General features: G+C 44.6%; 1 protein-coding gene across 2 annotated transcripts in view; it reads left to right on the forward strand.

The window, feature by feature from the left end:
* LOC128223084 (uncharacterized) overlaps window positions 1–20,137 on the forward strand; it is a 47,354-nt gene that overhangs the window by 2,996 nt on the left and 24,221 nt on the right. For both annotated transcript variants that reach the window (XM_052932323.1, XM_052932321.1), the window contains exons 3-4: window positions 225–377; window positions 926–1,063. In XM_052932323.1, coding sequence (XP_052788283.1) covers window positions 225–377; window positions 926–1,063 — 291 coding nt within the window. The remainder of the gene's footprint in view (window positions 1–224; window positions 378–925; window positions 1,064–20,137) is intronic.

The raw sequence follows: 20,137 nt of genomic DNA on the forward strand, positions 1-20,137 counted from the left end.
TAACCAATAGTGTTTTAAAGTTTTCACAATAGAGAATCTTAATTTTATTCTTTTTATAATGATTGAATATACTTTTTCATGCACAAATTGTCATATATTTTGCTGTGGTTTCATGTTGATTCAAGGAATTAAAGTGGGTAAAGATTCTTTTATTATAATGCCACTTATTTCTTTGTTGCCCTTTAGAAAAATAGCATGTAAGTACCATCCGTGCAAAATTTCAGGTGAGCCATTTTCCTGCCACATGTGCAAATCTCCGTTTGTTGTGAATCTCAAGAAGTCTGGAAAGAAGGGGGGAAGATCTCGGCACATGCCACTGCCCAAAATCCGCATTGACAAGAACACAAACCAGGAAATGCAGCTTTGTAATGCCTGTGGTAAGGTTATTGTATTTGATACAGTGTTTTTAATAACCTACATGCCATATCCCCTGGCAGGTGGAGTGGGAGGGGGCTGGGGAAAACTGCCCCAAATTTTCTCTCAATGCCCAGGCTCCATGTGCTATTGTGAAAAGTGTAGACTAGATTGCTTTGTCCAATAATACAACTTGAAAACAATATTTACATAATTCAGTGCTCAGTGATTAACGTCGTTCGATCATAATGACCTGGTTCCTGAGTAAAATCACATGTGAAGCTTTCCTGAAATAAGACATTTTTTCTATGTTCATGACAAAGGAAACCTATTAGACTGGTATTTAACTACCAGTATCTTTCATTTTGTAATGCAAGGCATTACCAAACATACATTTCACTTAAATTGTCGAAACATACCTGTATAGTGATGTCATGTGCAAAAAAAACATGTTTACAAACAAACATTTGTTACATTTCTCACTCATTATAAACATTTGATTAAAAAGCCCAATACCATGAAGTATGCTTTTTCTTCATGGATTGCCTCTTTCATAGATGCCTGATTTCAGTTGCACTGTATGATAAGCCTCTGAGAAGGAGAATCTCCAAGCCGGTTGATGTACCAACAGAAGAACAACAGACCAAATACAAGGAAGGTATAGAGGAGTTCATAGCTGAGCTGAAAAATGAGTGGAGTGATCCCAGGGGTATGTGGAGATGTGTTGGTAAAAAATTGAATGCATAAATAAATGGTCTAATTTAGCAAATTCTTCATTTTATATAGCAGGCCCCAATTTCTCGAAACTTCCTAAGTCTCTTATAACAGGATTAAGCTAAACCCACTATTTTTGGCTTTCAATATTTTGCATTTTTATATACTCTTTGAATGTTTTAATACTTGGGGACAGGGGTTCTTAATGAATTTGCTGCCAAGCACTTATGTTATCATTCAGTTTTGTTCATTCAAATGTCTGATTTCGATGACTGATAGGTACATGCATGTATTAGAATGAAAAAAACATTAGACACACCAGGCCCCAATATCATAAAAATACTCAAGTCAAATCTCAATCTCAACTCATTTTACCACATATTAAAATCATAGTATGATTTGAAATTCTGCATGTATTTATACTTTTTGAGAATGATTTTTCTCATAGAATGTGTTGATACAAAGATTTGATCAATATATTAAAGAAAACTCCTTCTTGAGCAAAAACATATACTTGAGTAATTATTTAAAAAACAATGAATTGTACGTACTCAAATCCATTTTTGGCTTTAGAACAGTTTTCCCTTGTGGTAAAATCTGTTGAGACTGAGATTAAGGTATGACTTTAGTGTTTTTGAAATATTACGGCCAGAAGTAAAAATGAACTTTCTGTTTGCTGTAATGTATACAGTACATGAACTTTTAGTGCTAATGGAAAAACATAATTTTATGTTTTTCATGATTTTGCATTACTTAATTTTCTAGAAAATTCACAGTTTTAAAAAGAATATAGTTATTTTTAATTGGTATATATTTTATATCTATTCCCGTTTCTACTTAACAAATAGTAGTATCATGATAATGTGGTATACCATTAATAAATGACCGGCACTTGAACGAGTATGACTTTTGTGCTAGTTACATGGTATGCGTGCTAGTTACATGGTATGCGTGCTAGTTACATGGTATGCGTGCTAGTTACATGGTATGCGTGCTAGTTACATGGTATGCGTGCTAGTTACATGGTATGCGTGCCAGTTACATGGTATGCGTGCCAGTTACATGGTATGCGTGCTAGTTACATGGTATGTGGGCTAGTTACAAGGTATGCGTGCTAGTTACATGGTATGTGTGCTAGTTACATGGTATGTGGGCTAGTTACATGGTATGTGGGCTAGTTACATGGTATGCGGGCTAGTTACATGGTATGTGGGCTAGTTACATGGTATGCGTGCTAGTTACATGGTATGCGTGCTAGTTACAAGGTATGCGGGCTAGTTACAAGGTATGCGTGCTAGTTACATGGTATGCGTGCTAGTTACATGGTATGCGTGCTAGTTACATGGTATGCGTGCTAGTTACATGGTATGCGGGCTAGTTACAAGGTATGCGTGCTAGTTACATGGTATGCGTGCTAGTTACATGGTATGCGGGCTAGTTACATGGTATGCGTGCTAGTTACATGGTATGCGGGCCAGTTACATGGTATGCGTGCCAGTTACATGGTATGTGGGCTAGTTACATGGTATGTGGGCTAGTTACATGGTATGTGGGCTAGTTACATGGTATGTGGGCTAGTTACATGGTATGCGTGCCAGTTACATGGTATGTGGGCTAGTTACAAGGTATGCGTGCTAGTTACATGGTATGTGTGCTAGTTACATGGTATGTGGGCTAGTTACATGGTATGCGGGCTAGTTACAAGGTATGCGTGCTAGTTACATGGTATGCGGGCTAGTTACATGGTATGCGTGCCAGTTACATGGTATGTGGGCTAGTTACATGGTATGCGTGCCAGTTACATGGTATGTGGGCTAGTTACATGGTATGCGTGCCAGTTACATGGTATGCGTGCTAGTTACATGGTATGCGGGCTAGTTACATGGTATGCGTGCCAGTTACATGGTATGCGGGCTAGTTACATGGTATGCGTGCCAGTTACATGGTATGCGTGCTAGTTACATGGTATTCGTGCCAGTTACATGGTATGCGGGCTAGTTACATGGTATGCGTGCCAGTTACATGGTATGCGGGCTAGTTACATGGTATGCGTGCCAGTTACATGGTATGTGGGCTAGTTACATGGTATGCGTGCCAGTTACATGGTATGCGTGCCAGTTACATGGTATGTGTGCCAGTTACATGGTATGCGTGCTAGTTACATGGTATGCGGGCTAGTTACATGGTATGCGGGCTAGTTACATGGTATGCGTGCTAGTTACATGGTATGTGGGCTAGTTACATGGTATGCGGGCTAGTTACATGGTATGTGGGCTAGTTACATGGTATGTGGGCTAGTTACATGGTATGTGGGCTAGTTACATGGTATGTGGGCTAGTTACATGGTATGTGTGCCAGTTACATGGTATGCGTGCTAGTTACATGGTATGCGTGCTAGTTACAAGGTATGCGTGCTAGTTACATGGTATGCGTGCCAGTTACATGGTATGCGTGCTAGTTACATGGTATGCGTGCTAGTTACATGGTATGCGTGCTAGTTACATGGTATGCGTGCCAGTTACATGGTATGCGTGCCAGTTACATGGTATGTGTGCTAGTTACATGGTATGCGTGCTAGTTACATGGTATGCGTGCTAGTTACAAGGTATGTGGGCTAGTTACAAGGTATGCGGGCTAGTTACATGGTATGCGGGCTAGTTACATGGTATGCGTGCTAGTTACATGGTATGCGGGCTAGTTACATGGTATGTGGGCTAGTTACAAGGTATGCCGGCTAGTTACATGGTATGTGGGCTAGTTACAAGGTATGCGGGCTAGTTACATGGTATGTGGGCTAGTTACATGGTATGCGGGCTAGTTACATGGTATGTGTGCTAGTTACATGGTATGCGGGCTAGTTACATGGTATGCGGGCTAGTTACATGGTATGCGGGCTAGTTACATGGTATGCGTGCTAGTTACATGGTATGTGGGCTAGTTACATGGTATGTGGGCTAGTTACATGGTATGCGGGCTAGTTACATGGTATGCGTGCTAGTTACATGGTATGCGTGCTAGTTACATGGTATGCGTGCTAGTTACATGGTATGTGGGCTAGTTACATGGTATGTGGGCTAGTTACATGGTATGCGTGCTAGTTACATGGTATGCGTGCTAGTTACATGGTATGTGGGCTAGTTACATGGTATGCGGGCTAGTTACATGGTATGCGTGCTAGTTACATGGTATGCGTGCTAGTTACATGGTATGCGTGCTAGTTACATGGTATGCGTGCTAGTTACATGGTATGCGTGCTAGTTACATGGTATGCGGGCTAGTTACATGGTATGCGTGCTAGTTACATGGTATGCTTGCTAGTTACATGGTATGCGTGCTAGTTACATGGTATGCGTGCTAGTTACATGGTATGCGGGCTAGTTACATGGTATGCGGGCTAGTTACATGGTATGCGTGCTAGTTACATGGTATGCGGGCTAGTTACATGGTATGCGGGCTAGTTACATGGTATGCGTGCTAGTTACATGGTATGCGTGCTAGTTACATGGTATGCGTGCTAGTTACATGGTATGCGTGCTAGTTACATGGTATGTGGGCTAGTTACATGGTATGTGGGCTAGTTACATGGTATGCGGGCTAGTTACATGGTATGCGGGCTAGTTACATGGTATGCGTGCTAGTTACATGGTATGCGTGCTAGTTACATGGTATGTGGGCTAGTTACATGGTATGCGGGCTAGTTACATGGTATGCGTGCTAGTTACATGGTATGTGGGCTAGTTACATGGTATGCGTGCCAGTTACATGGTATGCGGGCTAGTTACATGGTATGCGGGCTAGTTACATGGTATGTGGGCTAGTTACATGGTATGCGTGCTAGTTACATGGTATGCGTGCTAGTTACATGGTATGTGGGCTAGTTACATGGTATGCGTGCTAGTTACATGGTATGCGGGCTAGTTACATGGTATGTGTGCTAGTTACATGGTATGCGTGCTAGTTACATGGTATGTGGGCTAGTTACATGGTATGCGGGCTAGTTACATGGTATGCGTGCTAGTTACATGGTATGCGTGCTAGTTACATGGTATGCGTGCTAGTTACATGGTATGCGGGCTAGTTACATGGTATGCGTGCTAGTTACATGGTATGCGTGCTAGTTACATGGTATGCGTGCCAGTTACATAGTATGCGGGCTAGTTACATGGTATGCGGGCTAGTTACATGGTATGCGTGCCAGTTACATGGTATGCGTGCTAGTTACATGGTATGCGTGCTAGTTACATGGTATGCGTGCTAGTTACATAGTATGCGGGCTAGTTACATGGTATGCGGGCTAGTTACATGGTATGCGTGCCAGTTACATGGTATGCGTGCTAGTTACATGGTATGCGTGCCAGTTACAAGGTATGCGTGCTAGTTACATAGTATGCATGCTAGTTACATGGTATGCGTGCTAGTTACATGGTATGCGTGCCAGTTACAAGGTATGCGTGCTAGTTACATAGTATGCGGGCCAGTTACATGGTATGCGTGCTAGTTACATGGTATGCGTGCCAGTTACAAGGTATGCGTGCTAGTTACATAGTATGCGGGCTAGTTACATGGTATGCGTGCTAGTTACAAGGTATGCGTGCTAGTTACATGGTATGCGTGCCAGTTACAAGGTATGCGTGCTAGTTACATGGTATGCGTGCTAGTTACATGGTATGCGTGCTAGTTACATGGTATGCGTGCCAGTTACAAGGTATGCGTGCTAGTTACATAGTATGCGTGCCAGTTACATGGTATGCGTGCTAGTTACATGGTATGCGTGCCAGTTACAAGGTATGCGTGCTAGTAACATAGTATGCGGGCTAGTTACATGGTATGCGTGCTAGTTACAAGGTATGCGTGCTAGTTACATGGTATGCGTGCCAGTTACAAGGTATGCGTGCTAGTTACATAGTATGCGTGCTAGTTACATGGTATGCGTGCTAGTTACATGGTATGCGTGCTAGTTACATGGTATGCGTGCCAGTTACATAGTATGCGGGCTAGTTACATGGTATGCGGGCTAGTTACATGGTATGCGTGCTAGTTACATGGTATGTGGGCTAGTTACATGGTATGTGGGCTAGTTACATGGTATGCGTGCCAGTTACATGGTATGCGTGCTAGTTACATGGTATGCGGGCTAGTTACATGGTATGTGGGCTAGTTACAAGGTATGCGTGCTAGTTACATGGTATGTGGGCTAGTTACATGGTATGTGGGCTAGTTACATGGTATGTGGGCTAGTTACATGGTATGTGGGCTAGTTACATGGTATGTGGGCTAGTTACAAGGTATGCGTGCTAGTTACATGGTATGCGTGCTAGTTACATGGTATGCGTGCTAGTTACATGGTATGCGTGCTAGTTACATGGTATGCGTGCTAGTTACATGGTATGTGGGCTAGTTACATGGTATGCGTGCTAGTTACAAGGTATGCGTGCTAGTTACAAGGTATGCGTGCTAGTTACATGGTATGTGGGCTAGTTACATGGTATGCGTGCTAGTTACATGGTATGTGGGCTAGTTACAAGGTATGCGTGCTAGTTACATGGTATGTGGGCTAGTTACATGGTATGTGGGCTAGTTACATAGTATGCCTGCTAGTTACAAGGTATGTGTGCTAGTTACATGGTATGCGTGCTAGTTACATGGTATGCGTGCTAGTTACATGGTATGTGTGCTAGTTACATGGTATGCGTGCTAGTTACATGGTATGCGTGCTAGTTACATGGTATGTGTGCTAGTTACATGGTATGCGTGCTAGTTACATGGTATGCGTGCTAGTTACATAGTATGTGTGCTAGTTACATGGTATGCGTGCTAGTTACATAGTATGCGGGCTAGTTACATGGTATGTGGGCTAGTTACATGGTATGTGTGCTAGTTACATGGTATGCGTGCTAGTTACATGGTATGCGTGCTAGTTACATGGTATGCGTGCTAGTTACATGGTATGCGTGCTAGTTACATGGTATGCGTGCTAGTTACATGGTATGCGTGCTAGTTACATGGTATGCGTGCTAGTTACATGGTATGCGTGCTAGTTACATGGTATGCGGGCTAGTTACATGGTATGTGGGCTAGTTACATGGTATGTGGGCTAGTTACATGGTATGCCTGCTAGTTACAAGGTATGTGGGCTAGTTACATGGTATGCGGGCTAGTTACATGGTATGCGTGCTAGTTACATGGTATGTGGGCTAGTTACATGGTATGCGTGCTAGTTACATGGTATGCGTGCTAGTTACATGGTATGTGTGCTAGTTACATGGTATGCGTGCTAGTTACATGGTATGTGGGCTAGTTACATGGTATGTGTGCTAGTTACATGGTATGCGTGCTAGTTACATGGTATGCGTGCTAGTTACATGGTATGCGTGCTAGTTACATGGTATGCGTGCTAGTTACATGGTATGCGTGCTAGTTACATGGTATGTGGGCTAGTTACATGGTATGCGTGCTAGTTACATGGTATGCGTGCTAGTTACATGGTATGCGTGCTAGTTACATGGTATGCGTGCTAGTTACATGGTATGCGTGCTAGTTACATGGTATGCGTGCTAGTTACATGGTATGCGTGCTAGTTACATGGTATGCGTGCTAGTTACATGGTATGCGTGCTAGTTACATGGTATGTGGGCTAGTTACATGGTATGTGGGCTAGTTACATGGTATGCGGGCTAGTTACATGGTATGCGTGCTAGTTACATGGTATGCGGGCTAGTTACATGGTATGTGGGCTAGTTACATGGTATGTGTGCCAGTTACATAGTATGCGTGCTAGTTAAATGGTATGTGGGCTAGTTACATGGTATGTGGGCTAGTTACATGGTATGTGTGCTAGTTACATGGTATGTGGGCTAGTTACATGGTATGTGTGCTAGTTACATGGTATGTGGGCTAGTTACAAGGTATGCGTGCTAGTTACATGGTATGTGGGCTAGTTACATAGTATGCGGGCTAGTTACATAGTATGTGTGCTAGTTACATGGTATGTGGGCTAGTTACATAGTATGCGTGCTAGTTACATGGTATGTGGGCTAGTTACAAGGTATGTGGGCTAGTTACATGGTATGTGTGCTAGTTACATGGTATGTGGGCTAGTTACAAGGTATGCGTGCTAGTTACATGGTATGTGTGCTAGTTACATAGTATGCGTGCTAGTTACATAGTATGCGTGCTAGTTACATGGTATGTGGGCTAGTTACATAGTATGCGTGCTAGTTACATAGTATGCGTGCTAGTTACATGGTATGCGGGCTAGTTACATGGTATGTGGGCTAGTTACATGGTATGTGGGCTGGTTACATGGTATGCGTGCTAGTTACATGGTATGCGTGCTAGTTACATGGTATGCGTGCCAGTTACATGGTATGCGTGCTAGTTACATGGTATGTGGGCTAGTTACAAGGTATGCGTGCTAGTTACATGGTATGTGGGCTAGTTACATGGTATGTGTGCTAGTTACATGGTATGTGGGCTAGTTACAAGGTATGCGTGCTAGTTACATGGTATGCGTGCTAGTTACATGGTATGTGGGCTAGTTACATGGTATGTGGGCTAGTTACATGGTATGCGTGCCAGTTACATGGTATGTGGGCTAGTTACAAGGTATGCGTGCTAGTTACATGGTATGTGGGCTAGTTACATAGTATGTGGGCTAGTTACAAGGTATGCGTGCTAGTTACAAGGTATGCGTGCTAGTTACAAGGTATGTGGGCTAGTTACATGGTATGTGGGCTAGTTACATGGTATGTGGGCTAGTTACATGGTATGTGTGCTAGTTACATGGTATGTGGGCTAGTTACATGGTATGTGGGCTAGTTACATGGTATGCGTGCTAGTTACAAGGTATGCGTGCTAGTTACATGGTATGTGGGCTAGTTACATGGTATGTGGGCTAGTTACATGGTATGTGGGCTAGTTACATGGTATGCGTGCTAGTTACAAGGTATGCGTGCTAGTTACAAGGTATGTGGGCTAGTTACATGGTATGTGGGCTAGTTACATGGTATGTGGGCTAGTTACATGGTATGTGTGCTAGTTACATGGTATGTGGGCTAGTTACAAGGTATGCGTGCTAGTTACATGGTATGCGTGCTAGTTACATGGTATGTGGGCTAGTTACATGGTATGCGTGCTAGTTACATGGTATGTGGGCTAGTTACATGGTATGTGGGCTAGTTACATGGTATGTGGGCTAGTTACATGGTATGCGTGCCAGTTACATGGTATGCGTGCCAGTTACATGGTATGCGTGCCAGTTACATGGTATGTGGGCTAGTTACATGGTATGTGGGCTAGTTACATGGTATGCGTGCTAGTTACATGGTATGCGTGCTAGTTACATGGTATGCGTGCTAGTTACATGGTATGCGTGCTAGTTACATGGTATGCGTGCTAGTTACATGGTATGCGTGCTAGTTACATGGTATGCGTGCTAGTTACATGGTATGCGTGCTAGTTATATGGTATGCGTGCTAGTTACATGGTATGCGTGCTAGTTACATGGTATGCGTGCTAGTTACAAGGTATGCGTGCTAGTTACATGGTATGCGTGCTAGTTACAAGGTATGCGTGCTAGTTACAAGGTATGCGTGCTAGTTACATGGTATGCGTGCTAGTTACATGGTATGCGTGCTAGTTACATGGTATGCGTGCTAGTTACATGGTATGCGTGCTAGTTACATGGTATGCGTGCTAGTTACATGGTATGCGTGCCAGTTACATGGTATGCGTGCTAGTTACATGGTCTTTTGTGCTAGTTACATGGTATGCGTGCTAGTTACATGGTATGCGTGCTAGTTACATGGTATGCGTGCTAGTTACATGGTATGCGGGCTAGTTACATGGTATGCGTGCTAGTTACAAGGTATGCGTGCTAGTTACATGGTATGCGTGCCAGTTACATGGTATGCGTGCCAGTTACATGGTATGCGTGCTAGTTACATGGTATGCATGCTAGTTACAAGGTATGCGTGCTAGTTACATGGTATGCGTGCTAGTTACATGGTATGCGTGCTAGTTACATGGTATGCGTGCTAGTTACATGGTATGCGGGCTAGTTACATGGTATGCGTGCTAGTTACAAGGTATGCGTGCTAGTTACATAGTATGCGGGCTAGTTACAAGGTATGCGTGCTAGTTACATGGTATGCGTGCTAGTTACATGGTATGCGTGCTAGTTACATGGTATGCGTGCTAGTTACATGGTCTTTTGTGCTAGTTACATGGTATGCGTGCTAGTTACATGGTCTTTTGTGCTAGTTACATGGTATGCGGGCTAGTTACATGGTATGCGTGCTAGTTACATAGTATGCGGGCTAGTTACAAGGTATGCGTGCTAGTTACATGGTATGCGTGCTAGTTACATGGTATGTGGGCTAGTTACATGGTATGCGTGCTAGTTACATGGTATGTGGGCTAGTTACATGGTATGCGGGCTGGTTACATGGTATGTGGGCTAGTTACAAGGTATGCGGGCTAGTTACATGGTATGCGTGCTAGTTACATGGTATGCGTGCTAGTTACATGGTATGCGGGCTGGTTACATGGTATGTGGGCTAGTTACATGGTATGCGGGCTGGTTACATGGTATGTGGGCTAGTTACAAGGTATGCGGGCTAGTTACATGGTATGCGTGCCAGTTACATGGTATGCGGGCTGGTTACATGGTATGCGGGCTAGTTACATGGTATGTGGGCTAGTTACATGGTATGCGTGCTAGTTACATGGTATGCGGGCTAGTTACATAGTATGTGTGCTAGTTACATGGTATGCGTGCTAGTTACATGGTATGTGTGCTAGTTACATGGTATGCGTGCTAGTTACATGGTATGCGTGCTAGTTACATGGTATGCGTGCTAGTTACATGGTATGCGTGCTAGTTACATGGTATGCGGGCTAGTTACATGGTATGCGTGCTAGTTACATGGTATGCGTGCTAGTTACATGGTATGTGGGCTAGTTACATGGTATGCGGGCTAGTTACATGGTATGTGGGCTAGTTACATGGTATGTGGGCTAGTTACATGGTATGTGGGCTAGTTACATGGTATGTGGGCTAGTTACATGGTATGTGTGCTAGTTACATAGTATGTGGGCTAGTTACATGGTATGTGGGCTAGTTACATGGTATGTGGGCTAGTTACATGGTATGTGTGCTAGTTACATGGTATGTGGGCTAGTTACATGGTATGTGGGCTAGTTACATGGTATGTGGGCTAGTTACATGGTATGCGTGCTAGTTACATGGTATGCGTGCTAGTTACATGGTATGTGGGCTAGTTACATGGTATGCGTGCTAGTTACATGGTATGTGGGCTAGTTACATGGTATGTGGGCTAGTTACAAGGTATGCGGGCTAGTTACATGGTATGTGGGCTAGTTACATGGTATGTGGGCTAGTTACATGGTATGTGGGCTAGTTACATGGTATGTGGGCTAGTTACAAGGTATGCGGGCTAGTTACAAGGTATGTGGGCTAGTTACATGGTATGTGGGCTAGTTACATGGTATGTGGGCTAGTTACATGGTATGTGGGCTAGTTACATGGTATGTGGGCTAGTTACATGGTATGTGTGCTAGTTACATGGTATGTGGGCTAGTTACATGGTATGCGGGCTAGTTACATGGTATGCGGGCTAGTTACATGGTATGCGTGCTAGTTACATGGTATGCGTGCCAGTTACATAGTATGCGTGCTAGTTACATAGTATGCGGGCTAGTTACAAGGTATGCGGGCTAGTTACATGGTATGCGTGCTAGTTACAAGGTATGCGTGCCAGTTACATGGTATGTGGGCTAGTTACATGGTATGTGGGCTAGTTACATGGTATGCGTGCTAGTTACATGGTATGCGTGCCAGTTACATGGTATGCGTGCCAGTTACATGGTATGCGTGCCAGTTACATGGTATGTGGGCTAGTTACATGGTATGTGGGCTAGTTACATGGTATGTGTGCTAGTTACATGGTATGCGTGCCAGTTACATGGTATGCGTGCTAGTTACATGGTATGCGTGCTAGTTACATGGTATGCGTGCTAGTTACATGGTATGCGTGCTAGTTACATGGTATGTGTGCTAGTTACATGGTATGTGTGCTAGTTACATGGTATGCGTGCTAGTTACATGGTATGCGTGCTAGTTACATGGTATGCGTGCTAGTTACATGGTATGCGTGCTAGTTACATGGTATGCGTGCTGGTTACATGGTATGCGTGCTAGTTACATGGTATGCGTGCTGGTTACATGGTATGCGTGCTAGTTACATGGTATGCGTGCCAGTTACATGGTATGTGGGCTAGTTACATGGTATGTGGGCTAGTTACATGGTATGTGTGCTAGTTACATGGTATGCGTGCCAGTTACATGGTATGCGTGCTAGTTACATGGTATGCGTGCTAGTTACATGGTATGCGTGCTAGTTACATGGTATGCGTGCTAGTTACATGGTATGCGTGCTAGTTACATGGTATGCGTGCTAGTTACATGGTATGCGTGCTAGTTACATGGGCTAGTTACATGGTATGCGGGCTAGTTACATGGTATGCGTGCTAGTTACATGGTATGCGTGCTAGTTACATGGTATGCGGGCTAGTTACATGGTATGTGGGCTAGTTACATGGTATGCGGGCTAGTTACATGGTATGCGGGCTAGTTACATGGTATGCGGGCTAGTTACATAGTATGTGGGCTAGTTACATGGTATGCGTGCTAGTTACATGGTATGCGTGCTAGTTACATGGTATGCGTGCCAGTTACATGGTATGCGTGCCAGTTACATGGTATGCGTGCTAGTTACATGGTATGCGTGCTAGTTACATGGTATGCGTGCTAGTTACATGGTATGTGGGCTAGTTACATGGTATGCGTGCTAGTTACATGGTATGCGTGCTAGTTACATGGTATGCGTGCTAGTTACATGGTATGCGTGCCAGTTACATGGTATGCGTGCTAGTTACATGGTATGCGTGCCAGTTACATGGTATGCGTGCTAGTTACATGGTATGCGTGCTAGTTACATGGTATGCGTGCCAGTTACATGGTATGTGGGCTAGTTACATGGTATGCGTGCCAGTTACATGGTATGCGTGCCAGTTACATGGTATGCGTGCTAGTTACATGGTATGCGTGCCAGTTACATGGTATGCGTGCTAGTTACATGGTATGCGTGCTAGTTACATGGTATGTGGGCTAGTTACATGGTATGCGGGCTAGTTACATAGTATGTGGGCTAGTTACATGGTATGCGGGCTAGTTACATGGTATGCGGGCTAGTTACATGGTATGCGGGCTAGTTACATGGTATGCGGGCTAGTTACATGGTATGTGGGCTAGTTACATGGTATGCGGGCTAGTTACATGGTATGTGGGCTAGTTACATGGTATGTGGGCTAGTTACATGGTATGTGTGCTAGTTACATGGTATGTGGGCTAGTTACATGGTATGCGTGCTAGTTACAAGGTATGTGGGCTAGTTACATGGTATGCGTGCTAGTTACATGGTATGTGTGCTAGTTACATGGTATGTGGGCTAGTTACATGGTATGCGTGCTAGTTACAAGGTATGTGGGCTAGTTACATGGTATGCGTGCTAGTTACATGGTATGTGGGCTAGTTACATGGTATGCGTGCTAGTTACATGGTATGTGTGCTAGTTACATGGTATGCGTGCTAGTTACATGGTATGCGTGCTAGTTACATGGTATGCGTGCTAGTTACATGGTATGCGGGCTAGTTACATGGTATGCGTGCCAGTTACATGGTATGCGTGCTAGTTACATGGTATGCGTGCCAGTTACATGGTATGCGTGCTAGTTACATGGTATGCGTGCTAGTTACATGGTATGCGTGCTAGTTACATGGTATGCGTGCTAGTTACATGGAATGCGTGCTAGTTACATGGTATGTGGGCTAGTTACATGGTATGTGGGCTAGTTACATGGTATGCGTGCTAGTTACATGGTATGCGTGCTAGTTACATGGTATGCGTGCTAGTTACATGGTATGTGGGCTAGTTACATGGTATGCGGGCTAGTTACATGGTATGCGGGCTAGTTACATGGTATGTGGGCTAGTTACATGGTATGTGGGCTAGTTACATGGTATGCGGGCTAGTTACATGGTATGCGTGCTAGTTACATGGTATGTGGGCTAGTTACATGGTATGTGGGCTAGTTACATGGTATGCGGGCTAGTTACAAGGTATGTGGGCTAGTTACATGGTATGTGGGCTAGTTACATGGTATGCGGGCTAGTTACATGGTATGCGTGCTAGTTACATGGTATGTGGGCTAGTTACATGGTATGCGTGCTAGTTACATGGTATGTGGGCTAGTTACATGGTATGTGGGCTAGTTACATGGTATGCGTGCTAGTTACATGGTATGTGGGCTAGTTACATGGTATGCGGGCTAGTTACATGGTATGCGGGCTAGTTACATGGTATGCCTGCTAGTTACAAGGTATGCGGGCTAGTTACAAGGTATGCGGGCTAGTTACATGGTATGCGTGCTAGTTACATGGTATGCGTGCTAGTTACATGGTATGCGGGCTAGTTACATGGTATGCGGGCTAGTTACATGGTATGCGGGCTAGTTACATGGTATGCGTGCTAGTTACATGGTATGTGGGCTAGTTACAAGGTATGCGGGCTAGTTACATGGTATGCGTGCTAGTTACATGGTATGCGTGCCAGTTACATGGTATGCGTGCTAGTTACATGGTATGCGTGCTAGTTACATGGTATGCGTGCCAGTTACATGGTATGCGGGCTAGTTACATGGTATGTGTGCCAGTTACATGGTATGCGTGCTAGTTACATGGTATGCGGGCTAGTTACAAGGTATGCGGGCTAGTTACATGGTATGCGTGCCAGTTACATGGTATGCGTGCTAGTTACATGGTATGCGTGCTAGTTACATGGTATGCGTGCTAGTTACATAGTATGCCTGCTAGTTACAAGGTATGCGTGCTAGTTACATGGTATGCGTGCTAGTTACATGGTATGTGGGCTAGTTACAAGGTATGCGTGCTAGTTACATGGTATGCGTGCCAGTTACATGGTATGCGTGCTAGTTACATGGTATGCGTGCTAGTTACATGGTATGCGTGCTAGTTACATAGTATGCCTGCTTGTTACAAGGTATGCGTGCTAGTTACATGGTATGCGTGCTAGTTACATGGTATGTGGGCTAGTTACATGGTATGCGTGCTAGTTACATGGTATGCGTGCCAGTTACAAGGTATGCGTGCTAGTTACATAGTATGCGGGCTAGTTACAAGGTATGCGTGCTAGTTACATGGTATGCGTGCTAGTTACATGGTATGCGTGCTAGTTACATAGTATGCGGGCTAGTTACAAGGTATGCGGGCTAGTTACATGGTATGCGTGCCAGTTACATGGTATGCGGGCTAGTTACATGGTATGCGTGCCAGTTACATGGTATGCGTGCTAGTTACATGGTATGCGTGCTAGTTACATGGTATGCGTGCTAGTTACATGGTATGCGGGCTAGTTACATGGTATGCGGGCTAGTTACATGGTATGCGTGCTAGTTACATGGTATGCGTGCTAGTTACATGGTATGCGTGCTAGTTACATGGTATGCGTGCTAGTTACATGGTATGCGTGCTAGTTACATGGTATGCGTGCTAGTTACATGGTATGCGGGCTAGTTACAAGGTATGCGTGCTAGTTACATGGTATGCGTGCTAGTTACATGGTATGCGGGCTAGTTACAAGGTATGCGTGCTAGTTACATGGTATGCGTGCTAGTTACATGGTATGCGTGCTAGTTACATGGTATGCGGGCTAGTTACATGGTATGCGTGCTAGTTACATGGTATGCGTGCTAGTTACATGGTATGCGTGCTAGTTACATGGTATGCGTGCTAGTTACATGGTATGCGTGCCAGTTACATAGTATGCGTGCCAGTTACATGGTATGCGGGCTAGTTACATGGTATGCGTGCCAGTTACATAGTATGCGGGCTAGTTACAAGGTATGCGGGCTAGTTACATGGTATGCGTGCTAGTTACATGGTATGCGTGCTAGTTACAAGGTATGCGTGCTAGTTACAAGGTATGCGTGCTAGTTACATGGTATGCGTGCCAGTTACATGGTATGCGTGCCAGTTACATGGTCTTTTGTGCTAGTTACATGGTATGCGTGCTAGTTACATGGTATGCGTGCTAGTTACATGGTCTTTTGTGCTAGTTACATGGTATGCGTGCTTGTTACATGGTATGCGTGCTAGTTACATGGTCTTTTGTGCTAGTTACATGGTATGCGTGCTAGTTACATGGTATGCGTGCTAGTTACATGGTCTTTTGTGCTAGTTACATGGTATGCGTGCTAGTTACATGGTATGCGTGCTAGTTACATGGTATGCGTGCTAGTTACATGGTATGCGTGCTAGTTACATGGTATGCGTGCTAGTTACATGGTATGCGTGCTAGTTACATGGTATGCGTGCTAGTTACATGGTATGCGTGCTAGTTACATGGTATGCGTGCTAGTTACATGGTCTTTTGTGCTAGTTACATGGTATGCGTGCTAGTTACATGGTATGCGTGCTAGTTACATGGTATGCGTGCTAGTTACATGGTATGCGTGCCAGTTACATGGTATGCGTGCCAGTTACATGGTATGCGTGCCAGTTACATGGTATGCGTGCCAGTTACATGGTATGCGTGCCAGTTACATGGTATGCGTGCCAGTTACATGGTATGCGTGCCAGTTACATGGTATGCGTGCCAGTTACATGGTATGCGTGCCAGTTACATGGTATGCGTGCCAGTTACATGGTATGCGTGCCAGTTACATGGTATGCGTGCTAGTTACATGGTATGCGTGCTAGTTACATGGTATGCGTGCTAGTTACATGGTATGCGTGCTAGTTACATGGTATGCGTGCTAGTTACAAGGTATGCGTGCTAGTTACATGGTATGCGTGCTAGTTACATGGTATGCGTGCTAGTTACATGGTATACGTGCCAGTTACATGGTATGCGTGCCAGTTACATGGTATGCGTGCCAGTTACATGGTATGCGTGCCAGTTACATGGTATGCGTGCCAGTTACATGGTATGCGTGCTAGTTACATGGTATGCGTGCCAGTTACATGGTATGCGTGCCAGTTACATGGTATGCGTGCTAGTTACATGGTATGCGTGCTAGTTACATGGTATGCGTGCTAGTTACATGGTCTTTTGTGCTAGTTACATGGTATGCGTGCTAGTTACATGGTATGCGTGCTAGTTACATGGTATGCGTGCTAGTTACATGGTCTTTTGTGCTAGTTACATGGTATGCGTGCCAGTTACATGGTATGCGTGCTAGTTACATGGTCTTTTGTGCTAGTTACATGGTCTTTTGTGCTAGTTACATGGTATGCGTGCTAGTTACATGGTATGCGTGCTAGTTACATGGTATGCGTGCTAGTTACATGGTATGCGTGCTAGTTACATGGTATGTGTGCTAGTTACATGGTATGTGTGCTAGTTACATGGTATGCGTGCTAGTTACATGGTATGCGTGCTAGTTACATGGTATGCGTGCTAGTTACATGGTATGCGTGCTAGTTACATGGTATGCGTGCTGGTTACATGGTATGCGTGCTAGTTACATGGTATGCGTGCTGGTTACATGGTATGCGTGCTGGTTACATGGTATGCGTGCCAGTTACATGGTATGTGGGCTAGTTACATGGTATGTGGGCTAGTTACATGGTATGTGTGCTAGTTACATGGTATGCGTGCCAGTTACATGGTATGCGTGCTAGTTACATGGTATGCGTGCTAGTTACATGGTATGCGTGCTAGTTACATGGTATGCGTGCTAGTTACATGGTATGCGTGCTAGTTACATGGTATGCGTGCTAGTTACATGGTATGCGTGCTAGTTACATGGTATGCGTGCTAGTTACATGGTATGCGTGCTAGTTACATGGTATGTGGGCTAGTTACATGGTATGCGGGCTAGTTACATGGTATGTGGGCTAGTTACATGGTATGCGGGCTAGTTACATGGTATGCGTGCTAGTTACATGGTATGCGTGCTAGTTACATGGTATGCGGGCTAGTTACATGGTATGTGGGCTAGTTACATGGTATGCGGGCTAGTTACATGGTATGCGGGCTAGTTACATGGTATGCGGGCTAGTTACATGGTATGCGGGCTAGTTACATGGTATGCGTGCTAGTTACATGGTATGCGTGCTAGTTACATGGTATGCGTGCCAGTTACATGGTATGCGTGCCAGTTACATGGTATGCGTGCTAGTTACATGGTATGCGTGCTAGTTACATGGTATGTGTGCTAGTTACATGGTATGTGGGCTAGTTACATGGTATGCGTGCTAGTTACATGGTATGCGTGCTAGTTACATGGTATGCGTGCTAGTTACATGGTATGCGTGCCAGTTACATGGTATGCGTGCTAGTTACATGGTATGCGTGCTAGTTACATGGTATGCGTGCCAGTTACATGGTATGTGGGCTAGTTACATGGTATGCGTGCCAGTTACATGGTATGCGTGCCAGTTACATGGTATGCGTGCTAGTTACATGGTATGCGTGCCAGTTACATGGTATGCGTGCTAGTTACATAGTATGCGTGCTAGTTACATGGTATGCGGGCTAGTTACATGGTATGCGGGCTAGTTACATAGTATGTGGGCTAGTTACATGGTATGCGGGCTAGTTACATGGTATGCGGGCTAGTTACATAGTATGCGTGCTAGTTACATGGTATGCGGGCTAGTTACATGGTATGCGGGCTAGTTACATGGTATGCGGGCTAGTTACATGGTATGTGGGCTAGTTACATGGTATGCGTGCTAGTTACATGGTATGCGTGCTAGTTACATGGTATGCGTGCTAGTTACATGGTATGCGTGCTAGTTACATGGTATGCGTGCTAGTTACATGGTATGCGTGCTAGTTACATGGTATGTGGGCTAGTTACATGGTATGCGGGCTAGTTACATGGTATGTGGGCTAGTTACATGGTATGTGGGCTAGTTACATGGTATGTGGGCTAGTTACATGGTATGTGTGCCAGTTACATGGTATGCGTGCTAGTTACAAGGTATGCGTGCTAGTTACATGGTATGCGTGCTAGTTACATGGTATGCGGGCTAGTTACATGGTATGCGGGCTAGTTACATGGTATGCGTGCTAGTTACATGGTATGTGGGCTAGTTACATGGTATGCGGGCTAGTTACATGGTATGCGTGCTAGTTACATGGTATGCGTGCTAGTTACATGGTATGCGTGCTAGTTACATGGTATGCGTGCTAGTTACATGGTATGCGGGCTAGTTACATGGTATGTGGGCTAGTTACATGGTATGCGTGCTAGTTACATGGTATGTGGGCTAGTTACATGGTATGCGGGCTAGTTACATGGTATGCGTGCTAGTTACATGGTATGCGTGCTAGTTACATGGTATGCGTGCTAGTTACATGGTATGCGTGCTAGTTACATGGTATGCGGGCTAGTTACATGGTATGTGGGCTAGTTACATGGTATGCGTGCTAGTTACATGGTATGTGGGCTAGTTACATGGTATGCGGGCTAGTTACATGGTATGTGGGCTAGTTACATGGTATGCGGGCTAGTTACATGGTATGTGGGCTAGTTACATGGTATGTGGGCTAGTTACATGGTATGCGGGCTAGTTACATGGTATGCGGGCTAGTTACATGGTATGTGGGCTAGTTACATGGTATGCGGGCTAGTTACATGGTATGTGGGCTAGTTACATGGTATGCGTGCTAGTTACATGGTATGTGTGCTAGTTACATGGTATGTGGGCTAGTTACATGGTATGTGTGCTAGTTACAAGGTATGTGGGCTAGTTACATGGTATGTGGGCTAGTTACATGGTATGTGGGCTAGTTACATGGTATGCGTGCTAGTTACATGGTCTTTTGTGCTAGTTACATGGTATGCGTGCTAGTTACATGGTATGTGGGCTAGTTACATGGTATGCGTGCTAGTTACATGGTATGTGTGCTAGTTACATGGTATGTGGGCTAGTTACATGGTATGCGTGCTAGTTACA

Source organism: Mya arenaria, chromosome 17 (genome assembly GCF_026914265.1).
Source record: "Mya arenaria isolate MELC-2E11 chromosome 17, ASM2691426v1".
NCBI classification, from domain to species: domain Eukaryota; kingdom Metazoa; phylum Mollusca; class Bivalvia; order Myida; family Myidae; genus Mya; species Mya arenaria.